The sequence below is a fragment of the Penaeus chinensis genome, chromosome 24, assembly GCF_019202785.1.
Source record: "Penaeus chinensis breed Huanghai No. 1 chromosome 24, ASM1920278v2, whole genome shotgun sequence".
NCBI classification, from domain to species: domain Eukaryota; kingdom Metazoa; phylum Arthropoda; class Malacostraca; order Decapoda; family Penaeidae; genus Penaeus; species Penaeus chinensis.
This window is the reverse complement of record NC_061842.1, coordinates 15511303-15528659: the sequence shown is the minus strand read 5'-3', so window position 1 is coordinate 15528659 and position 17357 is coordinate 15511303. Positions and strand designations below refer to the sequence as shown.

At 38.5% G+C, this 17357-nt stretch overlaps 1 protein-coding gene across 4 annotated transcripts in view; it reads left to right on the top strand.

Moving 5' to 3' along the window:
* The window catches only part of LOC125038404 (pleckstrin homology domain-containing family F member 2-like), a 31947-nt gene extending 21147 nt beyond the window's left edge, over positions 1 to 10800 (top strand). For all 4 annotated transcript variants that reach the window (XM_047631921.1, XM_047631922.1, XM_047631923.1 and 1 more), the window contains one exon: positions 5879 to 10800. In XM_047631921.1, coding sequence (XP_047487877.1) covers positions 5879 to 6019 — 141 coding nt within the window. In that variant the 3' untranslated portion in view covers positions 6020 to 10800. The remainder of the gene's footprint in view (positions 1 to 5878) is intronic.
* The last annotated feature ends 6557 nt before the right edge of the window (positions 10801 to 17357 follow it).

The window sequence follows — 17357 nt, the reverse complement described above, 5'->3', positions numbered from 1 at the left end:
AAACATGTTGTCTCAGAGTATTGTACTGATGGAACTAAATGGTACTTAAAGTGTCCTGTGGCACTACAGTTTATTTACATGTATAAGAAATTATATGAATATAATGCCAATTGACATCATATGCTAGAATTATAGGTTAAATATCCTAAAGACAACTATTGTACTACATATTCATAATATACTTAATTGATTTTTACATTACCACTAAGCTATATCATTATTGTTAAAATTGTTATTCATACAGTGGTAATGTTCACCACATCAAAACATAATGGTAAATGATAATACAGTAATAATAATTATAATAATAAAGGATAATAATGATAACAATGACAATGACAGTGATAATCATTATAAAAGTACATTCAAAGGATCACTTGCTGCCTATCAAAATGTATACAAAGTCCTATGTATTGTTCTGGTGGTGCTCTGACAGTGTTTATTTGCCTGTCTGCCTTTAGATAAACTTCAAAAACTTGTATATTTATTATTCTCATAAGTTCTTCTTTCTTATAAAAAAAAATAATCATACAGTCTCTTCAGAGTTAAAGATAAATGTAAGTCATGTAAAGAAATTCACAGGATTGTTTATCACCCATTTATCAATGCTGCCAATTATGTAATTTGTGTTACATTTTGATTTCATTTATATTACATTTTGAGCCTAAAAAAAAAAATATATATATAATAATTACTGCTTAAATGGCCAAATGTGAAGAGTTACAAATATGAATACAAGAAGTATTTGGCATTTTAGCTAATCAACAATGGGTTGTGCATGCATGTTGATAAATTTATTAGCTAGCTTAAACTTGAAATTACTCAAATGCAAGAAATTGCAGATGAGGACACTGCAGATATGGTCTTATGTATGACATTTATAACTGTGACACAAGAGTGAAGCATGTATGTTTACAAGTGAATGGATTTTGTTAGTTCTCAGAAAATTAAATGTTTCCTTTATAGAGATACAAACAAGCCACTAGTAAGATTTTTTAAGATGCATTTTTTTTTTCTTTTTCTTTTTCTTTTTCTTTTTTCTTTCTTTCTTTAATTTCTTTTTAAGTAGCCACAGCTTTTTTCACTCTGTTATTTTAGCAAACCTTTAGTATTATCATGGATCTTGAGGATTATGTTATGTAAAGCTTTCTTTCTCCTCTCACCATCCAGTAGGAATTTTCTTTTTTTTTTCTAGTAGTTATGTTCAGTATCTTGGATGCCTGGTCCTTGATTTTATTTATTTAATTCTATTTATTGTTGTTAATTCATATTTTCTTTTTCTTTTCTTTTCTTTTCTTTTTTTTTTATAACTGATGTAGTTGTTGTTTCCTTGCAGGAAAAATTGCCCTGGTTGGCTTTCTCTTTTCCAATCTGTAACTCTTGATGCAGGCCAGTGCAGGTGAACTTGGTCTGGATATCATGGTTACAGTCAGGGATTTGTTTATAGACTTTTTTTCAGTCTGATAGTTATTGAAGAAATACATAAGGATGGGGAATTTTCCAATACTAGTCAACTTGCCAGCATTGTCCAAGAAACCTTGGTATTTTTTAGTGATGCACAACCTTATCTTGTCAATTTTTCTACAATCAAATGGTTCTTTTAGAAAATAATTTTGGTTGGTCTTCCTTCTTTTGTCTTTGCTGCATTCTTCAACCTCAGCTCAAAATTGTGTCACCAGACTGTTTTGACATGTGAGTTTTTTTTCATACAAATTGCGGCCTTTGTGGAAATGAATTTGGCACTTTTTTTATAATTTGTTGTTTACAGAGTTTGCATTAATCACTTTATGCAGCCTTTCTCGTAGAAGTCGTGAAAATTGTATGCCCTGTGGCTAGTGCATGTAGTTCTGATGTAGTTAAGGTTGTGCCTTTAACAGGTAACAACACAGGTAACAACACACTGATAAAATTGGACAGTGGGGCTGGGATTCACCATGGGTAGCAGAATTTTTTATCACCCCCCCCCCCACCCCACACTCATTTTACATCTGTATCCACACTGAGGAGAGGGCTGATAGTAAAAATTTTGAAGCTATAAATTAATATGATATTACCTATTCTGTGGTGTTATGTTCACCCATGGATAGGATACATGTACTGTTTACTGTAGTTTTGTTGCACAAGTGCTCAGTCACCAAAGGAGTCAGTTGGTAAGACCCACATGACCTTGATTGAATCATTCCTCGAGTTTTGGGGAAAGTACTTTTCAAATGCTATTAGTATCATTACTGTTATTAATAATACTATTAGAACATTAGAATGATTGTAGTATTATGGCAATGCTAATAGCAAGAAGAAATGAAAAAGATCTATCCAAAGGTATAAAAGTTCAAGGAAAATGATAAACAGGTGAGAGAGGTAGGACTAGTAATTGTGTCCTTGGTGACTAATCACAGTTGGTTAAGACTCACTAACCTTTTACTAGTCACAGAGCCAGAGGCCCACTGTAAGGTAGGAAAGATTCAATGCAGGTATGAATTATTATAGTGAAAAAAAACGATATTAGTTTGCAAGAAAGTCAAGGGCTCTTGAATGATTGGTAAATTCTCTTTCAGAAGGACATCTTATAAACATATACCTTCAATTTACAAAATTATCTTTAAGACATTTCATTGAATTTAAACAAATTAAATGTGTAAATAGCTAATAATTAATCCATTATACCGATATGACAGTTCATTGTTTAATTATAATCATTTGAATGATAATGAGAATGGCTCAGTACATCAATACACAAGAAAAGAAACAGGCTGCTCACTTTTGTATAATGGCAAAATTCAGTCATATCTAAACTGTGAAGGCTTATCTTTCAAGATTGTCATTGCATTATTAACCAGTTATTGCTGGGTCATTAGTATAGCCATCATAAAAAAACGCGTGTTGTGTGGGTATGGTATGGCACATCAAGCAGAAAGTTCTGCTACATGTTGCGGACTCCCACGCCCAGCAGCTGGATGTTGCCAAAAATCACCAGAGTCTTACACAAGCTCAGTTATGTGTGTAGGGGGCCAATTTGTGTAACTGCAAGTCCCATTTGAGGCCTGTGTTAATTCAGTCGGTGTAAGCCAAGTTTGAGCAATTATGGAGAAGCATGACATGTTCACTCAATGCAGAGCTGCCATTGTGATATAAACAGCTATGAGATGAAAAATAGTATAGAATAACAAGCAGATATATCAAACTGTTTCAAGCACCCCCTAGTTTATGGAAAGGCAAGAGTAAAAGTAATCAAATAAACAGTTGAAGGTATCAGCATATGAACAAGATAGATAGATTGATTGAATGATTGAAATACAGAATTGACAGGGTCAATTTTTTTTTTCTTCATATAAATTCTTATTGGGTTTTTGATCTCTGTAAGCTGCTGCAAGGGTTAGGGCAAGTATTGTATTATCAAGACGAGTTTGTGCAGGCAGTTTGCGTAATTCAACTGAACATATATGACGCCCTTTAGAAATGCATTTTGAAATTCAGTATTTAGATACAGAATATTAGGCTTTGTTCTTTATGAGTTTTTGTCATCATCTTGGGCAAATGTAAAATCACTTGTAAATACTTTGTTGACTATCTAAGAGTAGCAATTCATACAGTTTTCTGTCATTTGGCATTCAAGAATCCCAGCCCCAGAAAGTAGTACATAAGCAGACAAGGACAAACTCACAAAACATAGCATACTCAAATCCAGGTACACACTGAAACAGGTACAGGCACACAAGCACATTCACACTCCCGTGGACACATACAAACACAGATACAGACATGTATAAGCACACATACACATACACACGCTAGTAGTGTGTATGTGTTTGTGAGTGAAAAGATATGTATTTTTATTTACTGAGATTTTTTCTTTCTTTCTTTCTTTCTTTCTTTCTTTTTATCTTTTTGTGGTTGACTTTTAATGTTTATTTGAAAAATTATTTTATCTCTTATTCTTAATGGATAATTTGTCCTCTTAATGCATGAGTTATTTATTAGCATCCCATTTTTTACACATTAACATCTTTTAACCCTTACGATCTGGATGATGTGACCATCACATCATGAAAATAATTTGCTTGAGAGGCGGGTGACATAAACATGCCATTATGAGCATTTCGGCTGGAGACGGGTGATGGAATAAAATTTGCCATGAGTGCACAATCCTCTTTGAGGATAATTTGACTCATTTGCCATTTAGGAAGGAGCTTTTGCATTATTTCCACCAGTAAACGAATGTGGAATGTATTGTCCATGAGCCAGGAATGGAAGAGCGCTGGCTCCAGTCAAGACATTATTTCCATTCTCAGGATCCTGGGCTACCTGGAAAATAGTCTGTTACCATCTGGATAAAGCAGATCAAATGATAAATATGGACTTTGGAAAATAGCAAAAAAGCTATATATGCTCATGCAGAAAAAGAGAAAATAACATTGCAAAGGGGAGGCATGGAATCCTGTCACCGCCCACAAGTGTTTGCCTGCTCCTGGCCTACAGGCCTCGCACCCATCAGATTGGCCGCTCACACAAGCCTAATGCCTGTATTTTGGGCCATGTGCTGGCAGAAGCATCTGGATCCATTGGGTTAACCTTGTTTTGAGGCATGTGCATTCATGTTATTCCTTTTGAAGATAATATTTTGTACAAGTGTTCTACCCTCTCCTGACATCCCTTTGGACACCAACATACAGAGTGTTCTTACCACTGTGGAAATAGAGGGAATTTCAATTTAATATTTAGTTTATAGTCTCAAGTATAGAAGAAAATATGAATGAGAATGTGTGACATCATAATGCAGAAGATATTATTGACACATTTCATATACAAGGGTGATGAAGGTTTAATTGAAACACTTAAGGTACATCTTTTGCATTATGAAGTTAGCCATACTCACATGTACTTGTTTTCTACATAACATATTTACTAAGAAAAATTAAATGAATGATGATTTTCTGGAATATATGAACAAAGAAAATATTTTAGCTAACTTTTTCTTGGTTTAATCTTGTTTTTGTTGTATTTGATTATACTAATAGTTAGAGGAGAAGGGAAAACAGTTAATATTTTAACCTAATGCCGCCGGGTGGTCCTCTCTCCCGGGCTGTATTCATAGTGGCCCGGGCCCCGCTGCCATGAGATCATGTCTGCGCCATAGTGTGCTCAGCATGATCATACATGTCCCCAGAAAATGGGACCAGCGCTCCATGGCATGTACGTACATGCCACCCTGCGGCAAAAGGTTAACATATAAATCCTAAACATGAACTACTTACATTTTTTTAAGCTAACTATATTTATTCTCTGTAGGCCTTTCTTAAATTTGACTTTGGTATATTATGATTTTCACCCATTATTTACATTATCATTGTGCTTTATAAGCTAGAAGTTATGATGCTAGTAGTGTATCATACATTTGCTTTTAGCCAAAGTGCAATAATGAATGTTCTCTTTCTGGCTGAATGAAGACATTTCAAAATCTTTTATTAATTACTCAATCTTTTAGGAATTTCTTGATAACTCTTAATTTTTATTTGTTTTCATTATAAATCACTTTCATTGATGCATTCTCTCAAATAAAAAAAATGTCCTCATGGTTTTGTGGATAAATGCTCTCTGGAGAATTTCCTCTTCATTGTACCTTAACCCAATGGCGACGGGTCACGGCTATCGCCGTCATAACAATACGCACGATGTGAGGCGTGCGGCTGTCCGCAGCGGCGCCGCGCCAAAACGCCCCGAGGCAATGATTCGGCTTGATGTACCGATATCACGCGCTCAGAGTCGGCGCGCTGCCGCCGTTCGCCAGAGCGTAGAGTTTTTTTTAATTTGCTATACCCGGCGCCATTGGGTTAATCTGACTCACCATATGTTTCCTTCTAAATGTGATGTGTCATTGCAGACGATGACATTCTACGAAGGGGGTGAAGCAAGTAATGGCGAAGCTTCAACCATGCTAGATGCCTCAGCCTCCTCAGCCGTGGAGACACCAGCTGCCAGCGATGCCTCTACTGTTGATGCAACCCCTAATCCTACTGAATAGATGTAAAAGTGGCCTTACAGTAACACCAAATCACCAGCTCTCAGAAAAATTAGTATTAGGAAATTTTTGGATGTGGACAATAGCAATAGGGGACTTTCTCACTGGCATGGAATGACTTTTACTGCTCCAATCATTGCATAATGTTAAAGAATCATGAACAGCCTTAGATCCTTGGGTGTTGGGTAATACTGAAGTAGCATAAGGTAAAATTGGTTACAGGAGTTACCATGAACAAAGATGAATAAAGGCATAGAGGATTGTGATCCAGTTACTATATATCTCAAATAGGATTGTAGTGGATGATATTATTATGAGTGTATGTGCCTTTAATTAGATTTCCTTGATTACCTTTTACCTACAGACATAACCTTACATTTACACTCACTCACAAACTTAAACACAGACTTACAATCATCCTCACTTTGTCTATTTTCTCATCTGCTTTCACTTTCTCATACATATTTACTCACACATACACACATTTCAATTCTTTACATGTGTATGTGTGCAGAATGAGTAAGAGAAGAAAATGTGTCAGTGTTACTGCATGTGCAACAAGAGTGATAAATGTGATAGCAGTTGAAGAAGTTGACTTCTTAAAATCAACTTCCTTGCGATCAGTGTGCATACATGTTTTATTTTGTATACCAATAGATATATTTTATGCATGGGATCACAATATGGTTTGTTACAAATTTCAGTGATTTGGCTGTTGGTGACTTGCAAATATTATCTCCCTCCATGTGTCCAGTAAAGGTTTTTTTTTATCAGTTTAACTACATTATAGTCAAGTTAGATGCATCTCCTATGACATTTTTTTTCTGTATAGTTGACTTTCATTATATAAGGAAGACTAAGTTTGGGAAATGGAACTGGAATCTTTTTTCTCTTTCTCTCTATCACTATACAGTTTACAGTTGATTCCTCTGCTGTCATCTTTTCTTGTAGTGTTCTTTGCCTAACCCAATACTGTTGCATGGGAAGCTTTGGTAAATTTTTACTTGCCAGGAGATCAAAGTATTTATTTGTACTTCCTTACTTGTCCTTTAAAAAAATATTTGTCAGCTTAAATTGTTTGTCATTGTTTCTTTTTTATTACTGTTTTTAAATGTGATTAAATGTGAGATTTTATTTCATTGAATATTTTAGGAGATAGAAATGCATAGCTCCTTGAATTTTAAGAGATGTGTTGAAAGAAAGAATAATAGATAATCAAAAGAGCTTTTACTGTATTTGTAATCATATGCATTGTTGCTTCTGCATGCATGAGATGCTAGCATATTTTGTTCTTTATCGTGTACTAGGATCAGAGGTCTGAAGCTAATTGCAGGGTTCTTGTAAAACCATATTATTCACATTCATCTTTGTTTCCTGAACAAGATATGTCTGCACTTGTATATTAATTTTTGATTATTCATATAAATCACTTTAATTTAACCATTTGCTTTGGAGATACCTTGATGTTTTGCATTGTTTTGTACTATTAAGAAATGTGTTGATATTGGACAGAGCTATAGATATGGTACAACAGGTCACCATGTAACTAAGGAAAGAGATGTCTGCCTTTAAAAGGGGTAAGAAATCTGATGAAGTAGATTACACAAGTTACCCCTTTTTTTAAAGATTGGACATCCCTTTTTCTTTTCTTTTTTTCGTACATTATATCATGCATCCTATTTGTTATTCATATGAATCATGTTTATTGTTTAAGAGATATTTAACCAAGACAGTTTGCGAAAGATTCTTCATTCCTCTTTTTTTTTTCTCTTTCACTCTCAGTTTTCTTTCAATTTTTGAAGGTGTATCTTTATTTTCATCTTCCGTGTCTTTGTGCATCACTACCTTACAGTCTTTACAATCATTTAGAAATAAATTGAAACATTATTCATGAAATTGTAGCATTGAATACTCACCCTGAAATCTCTGGTGTGGTTTAGGAATCTGTATTGTCCAAAATTCTGTCATGGAAAATATATTGGGAAATTGTCTGGGAAACAATCAGCTGGCTTTTTTTTCATCATGAAAACCATTTTCTGGTTTTTAAACATCATATCATTTTGTATTTTGTAGCAATTATGGATTATCCAGAATACCATAGGAATATCAGAGGTTACTCAAAAATTTGGAAAACATGTTTTTTATTAATATAGTTCACTTTTTAAAAGTTACGCTGAAGGATTTTGGTTTTCACCTCTCACCTTTTTATGGATAATGCTATTACTTGATGTTGATATGGAAGACATATATTAGTTTGCCCATCATTAAGTTCAACATTGCTAATCATTCTCATTAACTCTTTATTGGACAGGCTTGTGATACAGATTAGTCACATGCATTTATGGACTTTCAGTCTTATGATTAATGTTTGCTGATTAGACCTGATTTTCCCCCCGAAAAAAGTAAGAAGCCTAGGAATCATGAGCAATGTTACTTTTGAATATTATCAGGCAGCTTAGACATGTCTTTATTTTCAGGTATGAAACTATAGTTGATTTAAAGCTTGGAATTTTTTCTCTAGATCTGTACAAACAAAACAGTCTGAATGAGTTATAGTGTGTATATCGAGTATGAATTTCTTTCTTGCATATTGATTAGGACAGATTATTTGCACATTCATTTATATATACATATAAATAAATATATAAATATTACTTCAGTTCATTGTTCACTAGTAGGGTTAGTGTACACTTTTTTTTTTTAATTCTTTTTAAAAAAGTATGGTTTAAAAGACATGTTGATCACAATAAGGAAAATGAGCATTGATCATGTTCTGATAAGATTTGTTATATCACCATGATCATTCTTTTTTATTCTCTATCTGCCACATGCCAGTAGTGGATAATAACAAAAGCTTACGTGTTGTACTGCTCTTGCACTAACTTGGCATGGTATCCTTTTTTGGGGGGAGGGGTGGGGGGGCCTGCCATATTTGTAAACTGTTTGGGTGTAAATTGAATTTAAGTAGCAGATTACAAACACAAAGCATGGTAAGAATGGGAAACTACATGAACATCTTGTATAATGAACTAGCCAGTTGCTTTTAGAGCATGGCTACTGCACCAAGTTAGTGAGAGTCGTATAGTATTGCCTTAAGAGCACATAGACTGCCTTTACTTTAAACTCGGGTAATATTCCTTCATGCTAAACACATGGATAACATTCTGAATTGATAATAAAGTAGTATAAATAATTTTTATACCATGTGTCAAAGTCTTTCTGCTAGAAAGCCTAGTAACATATACTATCTTCCTCAACTCATACCCACTCATTTCTCTGATTCCTGATGTTCAGCACATCAGAATGTAAAAGATTAAATGTTGCAAACCACTTGCTTTCTGTCATTTCCTCACCATCTGCCACACTCAGACAATTGAACATCCAAAAATATTTGCATTCAAGCATAAACTTACCCTAGTGTGTACACTCACTCAAGCATTCACACACACACTCGCACTTACACACTCACAAATTCTCTTCCCCTTTTTCAATTTCTTTTTGTGGGTATTATTACAGAGGAAGTTCTCTTTTTTCTGGAGGCTTTCAGAATAGATTACTTGTTTATAGAAGGCTTCAACATAGAAACACATTGCTTTATTTCACAATTAATGAATATTACCATCATCAAAGAATAAAAAAGAAAGTAATTATTTGCTCATATTGGAAACAAACTGAGGTAAGGCTGGCATAATAGTTTGTAGAATCATAACATGTGCCCTCCAGAGACTGTGCCTTGTATGAAGAGAGAGAAAAGTGATATTGTATATTTCATGGTTTAATGTATGGTTTTATAATACAAGTCAGGACTTTTCTTTTTTCCTTTTATTCTTTGTTTGCTTTTTTATATTCATTCATATTACTGACATTCCATTGCACCTGTTGCACAGGGAAAGGTTGCCCCTTTTGATCAGTTTTTTTGTACTCTTGGCACTCTCCAAATGGCAGTATACTCTCCAGCTCTTGGAATTACCTGTTACAGTTAATGATGAACTGCCTTCACAGGCCAACACATAAATCTGTAGTAGAAGCTGCTACTATAGTGTTTCCTGCCAATTGCAGAGCAACTCGTCATAAATGCTATTGATCATTCACTGTTATCTGCTAAAGCAGGACATACATTATAGTTACTATTTATGCTGTTGGTCAGTTACTGTTGCAATTCAATATTTAAGACACTATTATAACTACAAATTATTTTTTAAGTGCTTGAACAATTAACAGTAAATGTAAGCATGAGAAGTACCCTTCATGCTATAGATCATGTGCTGGTGCAATATAAAGCAGCATTTATGCAATTGATCACATGCTGTTAACTGCCAGTGCAGAGTAGCACTTAAAGACATATATTGTGTTACTAAAGAGCTGTTCATTGTCAGTGTAGAGCAAACACTAAAGACACTTCATATGCTGTCAATTACATGCTGTTGCAGAATAATACTAAACACACTATGTATGTTACTGATCATTTACTGATAATTGCTAAAGCAGAGCAAAACTAGAGGCACCAAATCCTAGAAGTTCAGGTGCAGGAAGTTTGGCTCAGAACTGTCAGAAGTTTCAGGTCCTGACTTAGTAATAACATGCTTTCCTAATGTTGCATTTTGAGAAGCATAATTGCTTTAAAATATGGTTGTTTTAAATGTATTATTTTATTTGTGGATATTCATACAGCTGATATATTGTATATGCTATCATCATATATATGATTGGAAAGTTGTGTCTTCCATGATGGTATATAAATTCAAACTTCCTAATTCCTTTGATAATATATGCTTACCTTTTTATTCTTGTTTTACTTAAGCCTAAATAGCATGCATTCTTTGGAACAAAATCAGAAAATTAAAACAATATATATTTTTTTTTTCTTTTTTCTTTTTTTTTGTGTGGCGACGCACTAGAGCGCTTCCAGCGGGAAGTTCTGCAACATGTACTGAAATCCCGCGATCAGTAGCTGGATGTTGCCACTCTATAATGCCGAGAGATTTCTAATACCTGTCCCTGAGGGGTTAATCCTCACAACTCTCACACATGCTTAAGTACTGTTTCTAATATTTTTTGGTGGGTTAAATTTTTTCTTTTTCAGCAAGACTAAATGACTAATGCAAAAGTTCATGCTTATAAGTATGTGTGTGTCCATGTTTCTGTGTCTGTATGTGTGTGTTACTGTCTGACAAATACAGTATTTATTTACACATTTCATTTACCTTTCCTGTGGTATAATTAGATCTGACTTTTTTACCATATCATTTTTTTTTTTTTTTTAATAAAGTGCTTAAGAATTGTCAATATTATGCAACCATTCTCTCTTGCTTTCATTTAATAAATCCATTACTGTCGGGTCACATGTTTAGCTGTCATAATAAACCACTTGATTTGCCGTGTACAGCTATATGCATGTCGACGCGCTAGAGCGTGTCAAGCAGGAAGTTCTGCTACAAGTAGCGGACTCCTGTGCCCAGCAGCTGGACGGTTGCCACAAATCACTGGAGTCTATGATGCCGAGTGATTTATAATACTCTCACTGACGAATTAATTCAAATCTCTGAATATCAAAATCCTCATCCTTTCATCCGTAGTGTACCATCAGTTACAGGAAGGTATGACACCTGGTTTGTATGTAATTACAAAAAATAGATAAATATATAAATCCTGACAGGGACTTTCCTGCACTGGAAGATAAATTTGATTAAACAGCCATGTGCTCCCTAAATGGGGGCACTAGACACATCCACCCATTGTTTCCATCTATGAGGGTCTACTAGGCAAGACCTCAGCCCATCTCATACACTTCACAACATCTCTGATCAATCTGCCCAAGCTAAAACTTTTTAGGTCATCCCACAGGCCTGCTCCACCAAGGGTTGTTTTAAGAAGAGATAACTTAATTCACAGGATTATCCTCAGGGAAGCAAGGTAGATGCCAATACAGTGTGAGTTGGTGGTCCCTCATTGTGCAAGTAACAGGTCCTATGCTGGTCTCTAAGGCAAGGCCCAAGGTTTCACTTTTATAGAGTAATGCTGGCAGTATCAGAGCTCAGACAACATGTAGGTAGGACCTGCACAGGTACTGGCATTTACAAATATTCTTGTTGAGAGAGGCCAAACCATCTCTTATCTCCTGGTCTGACAGCCCAGAGTCATGGACTGCACTACCAAGGTATGTAAAACTGAGCAACTTCAATATTCTTGATGCAATCATGTACCAACTGAACAGGTTTCTCTAGCAACTCCTTGATTTTGTTCTTGGTCCAGGTAACCTCTAAGCCCATGGGCTTTGGGGGGGGGGGGGGTTTGGTTTGCGAAGTTCTAGCTTTGCCCGGGCCTTCTAGATATGGCCCGGCCTGTGTCAGCTTTTTTACGGCTGTCTCATTGAGTTGTCTGACACTCGGTGCTTACCATGGCGGCGGGATTGCCAGCAAGCGCTCCTGCCGCCATGGTGTAAGCATTTCGCATAGCCTCTTTACCAGCACGGCGGCTGTTGTGGGCGGTCCATGTCTCAGGAATTGTGTATGGTTACAATTTTCTAGGTAGTGGACTAGTGTGGCGTTCGGCTCGCCGCAGTGCTTGCAGCACCATTCATCACGTTCGATTGTTGGGATAATCTGCCATGCACAGTGGTAACCTAGGCGCATTCTGTGAAGAATGACTTCGGTACCTCTGTTGCTTACTTCAGAGAGTGCCAGTGGTTCACAGCCTGTGGCGTCTGAGTACCAGCTGGCCGAGGGGGAGGTTCTTGTTTCCTCTCTGTGGAGCTGCTGTAGGAAGGTACGACCGACCAAGGCACACTTCTCCATAAGTAATTTTCGGCTCGGTTTTATCATCATGGGATTTGGGGGCATACCCCTGCCAGTGACGGCTAGTCTGTCAGCAAGCTCGTTCCCTCTGATGCCGATGTGGCTTGGGACCCAGTTGATGATAATTCTTCTACCCTGAGCAAGAATTCTCTGTGCCATTGTGAGAATCGTGGTCAGTAGGTAGATGTCTGTGGGTGAGCTGTGCTGAAGACAGTCAATGGCTGCCCTGGAGTCTGTGTGTATGACCACGTGTCCTTCCCTTAGGGACGCGTGGCCTAGGGCTCCCATGATTGCAACTGCCTCTGCCTGTAGCAAGGAGGCGTTGTCTGTTACCCTCATGGATTGCGTGGCATCCCTAGCTGCAAAGCCGGCGCCTGCAGTGTGGCTCAAGGGATCGACCGATCCATCCGTGTAGTATGTTCTACTACCCGGAGGAGTGATGGCTGCAATGACCCTGTGGGCTTCTGCCTTTAGGCTAGGCATGGGGTATAGGCTCTTTTTCATTGACAGGCTCATTATGTTGAACTCTATCAGGCTCAGTGCCCACGGCGGGGCTTCGGCAAAGTCGGGGTGGGGGGAGTCCATGCCCTTAGCAAGAAGCTGTTCTTTGAGCTGATGGCGTATCAACACCCTGGCTGTATGAGACAGCCAGGAGTTGTTTGCAACGAGCTCGTTGTCTTGTTCGAGGCATCTGACTAATTTTTGTCTTAGGCTTGTGTTCCTGGGAGCCTGGATGACCTTTGACAGGAATTGCGTTGCCGTTAGATCGATTCGTGAGTCCAGGGGGAGAAGGTTTGCCTCCATCAGGAGGTTGAGGACCTTCGTCCACCTCGGGGCACCCAGAATGATCCTGGCAGCTTCATTTTGGACTGTTTCTAATTTGTCTGTGTGCTTTTTCTTTGCAGCAATTAGAGCGAATGAGGCATAGTCCACAATGGGCTGGACAGCATGTACATAGAATGATCTTAGTACTTTGTGTCTGGCCCCTATGCGTCTCCCAGTCATTGCTCTCATGACAGACAGTCTTGCTTTGGTTCGGTCAACCAGGTACTGGACCTCCTTATGGAAGGAGAGGGTCCGGTCTATCCTTACCCCAAGGTATAGGTAGTCCTTGACCCATTCTAATTCCACTCCCTGGATTTTCAGTCTTGTGCCTCGAACTCTCTGTCTCAAAGCCATGGCTTTGGATTTGGCAGCAGAGATCTTTAGTCCTGTCCTACAACACTCCTCTAACACGAGGTCCAGACAACGCTGGGCTTTATTCTGGCTGCGTGGGCCAGTGGAGGTGATAGCGAGATCGTCTGCATACGAGATGATCTGGCACCCCACTGGGAGGTTTATGTTGAGGATGCAGGACATTAAAGTGTTGAATAGGGCTGGACTGAGAACCCCACCCTGTGGCGTTCCATTTTCGAGCGGCATGTGCTGCGATAGGTGACCCTGGAATTTGACATTGGCAGTCCTGTTCCTGAAGTAGTCACCTATCCAAGCCAAGAGCTTTCCTCTGATTCCCTTCTGGATCAGGCTTTCCTGAATGGCAAGCGGACTTGCCAGTTCAAAAGCCTTCTCCAGGTCAAGGAATACCACCACAGCTGGGCCCTTGCTGATTGTGCTTAAGAGCGTGGCTATGCTGTGTGCTGTGCCCATGCCCCTTGTGAACCCGTGGAGGTGTTCGTGCGGGGGTCCCATTTTCCATTGAAGCCGGTTTAGTACCATCCTCTCAGCCGTCTTGGCCAGGCAGCTGAGCAGAGAGATGGGGCGGTACTTCCCCGGCTCCTTTGGTTTTGGGATGGGAACTATGGTAGCCCTCTTCCAACTCTGGGGTAGAGTGGAAGTTTCCCAGGACTTGTTGATGAGTTGCAAGAGTGCACGCTCACCTGCTAGTCCTAGGTGGGAGATAATGGGGTACGAGATCCCATCAGAGCCCGGGGCTGTGTTGGAACTGGTTTTATAGGCTTTCCTTAGTTCGCTCAGAGAAAAGATAACGTCTGAGTTATCGGGTTCGGCTGCCCTTTCTCTGATCTGAGCGTGTCTGTCTGGCTGTAGACGCTCTTGTCTTGCCCTCATGGGCTTTGCCTCACTGCAAAATGCATCTAGAGCAACCAGTAGGGTTTCCAGAAACTTGGATAGGATAGCAACAAAATCAGCAAATTCAATGTTGGTGACTGATATTTTCCAGTGTTGCTCTATAATGACTTTGGATAGTAGTTTTGCCCAATATCCAGTCTATGCTAGTGTTGAAAAGTGTTAGTGCAAGAACACAGCCTTGCCTCACTCCTGAATTCACAGGGAAGTAAGACGGGTCCCCACCACATTTTCAGCACTTTCAGTATAAAGGCTTACTCTTAATCCAGTAATCCTTGTCAGACACCCTCTTCAGCTCAATGTAGGCTACAAATTTGCAACATGCTCTACAGTGACTCGAAGTGCTAGGATATGAAAAGTTTGTGGACGCCAGGTGTGAATCCAGGTTGCTCCTGTCTTTGTTGTCTTAGTATGTGATCTCTGATACATCTTGGAAGGATGTGAGCAATAACTTTACCTGGTATGCTGAGCAGTGTAATGCCTTGGTAATTGTTGCATCCCATCGATGCCCTTTTTCCTTCCAGAGAGGGTTGTCCCACTGCTTACCACCCATACCACCCCTTAGCTTATAGATCGCCACCCTAACTTCAGTTAGGATTTGAAGCTCATCTCAGATGGGTGGGACTGCCACTGGGATTATGACACTACTCACATCCATAACTGTTGGTGGAGTTATCTGATACAACTGTACAAAGCAGTCAGCCTAACTTTTTCATATTATGCCCAACACAATTTGAGATGATCTGGCCATCTACTGAGTGGATTGCAGACACCTGTGAGGGGGTTCGGAGTTCAGCTTTCTTAGTCGGGGCTTGATAGGCAAGAAGAAGGTCATTTACTATAAAATGGCTTTTAACCTCCACAGCAAGATTCCTGGTGTATTGTTCCTTGTACCTTCTCAACAACTTTCGAGTCTTATGCATCAGGGTACAGTGGAAGCTCTGATCCCCAATTAGATGGCTTTCAGTGTAACCTGCAAGATGAAATTAAGTCATGCTCTAATGTGGGATACCTTCAAGTGCATTTTGCACTTGAAGGTATCCCACAGCACTACAGGGTCAATCAGGTTGCTGAGTGCTGCAAAACGACTAGGGTGAACATTGGACTGACAGAGAGTTTTCATGTGGAATTGGCAGGCATTCCTTCCACTCTGGTATACCCTGTAGTTCTGGAGGATCCTACTGTGAGTACTAACAAGGATGTGTTCAATCTCCTTAACCACATTACCCACATCACTGTAGAACACCTCTTTCACTTCAAGTCCACATTCATTGGTAGGAGCATACACGACAACAAGACACTTGAAGTAAATGCAAGCTTCTTTCTCAATCTCATCATACTCTCATGAACTGGAGTAACCCCTACTACAGAAAGGTGAAGGCTTCTACAGATGGCTTTAACTACCCTCCGGAGATGTTGACCGTTGCTACAATCCAACCATTAATTTGTGTTGCCACCCACACTATTGTACCATTAACAAAACTCACCTCCAAAATGGAAGTTTGAAAAAGGTGATCTGTGAAGCACAATTTAATTTATCTTTTTAGCAACATGACTAAATTTTAAGTAGTTAAAGAGCATATTGTGGTAATCCATTCACAAAGAAGATATAAATCTATTTTTTTTGTAATCTATGGAGGGATTCCCTTGCACCCTGTTTGGGCATCCTCAGAAACTTGATATCAAAGTATGTACATTATTACTCCATATCCAATATATAAAATGAAGCAACTCTGTGTAACAGCTTATTTTTATAGCAATTTTATATTTTTTCCTGGGCTAACAAGCTGTCCATTGACAGGTGGTGGTTTATGCTATTGTTCTAGCACTCAGTCTTATTTGGCAGAATGTTAAATTATCAAGGGTACTTCCTTAAATATTCAGGTATACAAAAACAGTCTTGACTTTAAATTCATTCATCCAGCCCAACCCTCCCCTCCATGTGTGACAGTCCCATTAACGTGGGATATTTTTTGTGAATTTTAATAACCTTGACTTTTATTTAGATATAAGCCCCAAATTTCCTGAGAAACAGCATTGCAGTGCAGGCCTCTACTTTGCCAACAAAGTGGGATAGTTATCTTACCTTTTCTTATATGCAAAATAAGAGAAGGAACTTGCCAACAGAAGGAGCAATGGGAGTGAGGGCATTCCTACTCAATATAGAGCACCATCCACACGATTGGGCAGTATCTACAGGCACAAGGAAGTAGGTTGCTTGTTGAGATACTTTATGCTAATACACAAGCACTTCAAGTAACCTGCTTGAGCCCAGTTCACCAGAAAGTGACCAGTAGTGTTATGGTGCTGCTAGACATGAATTTACATGAGAGCATTGCTGTCAATTACTTAAGTATTGAATGTTGTGTATCTAGCTAACCACCAAAGATTGCTAGTCTAGACTGGAGATTGTTCCTATTGCACACCATGATTATGGTACCACACATGGCCCTGTTGGTCTC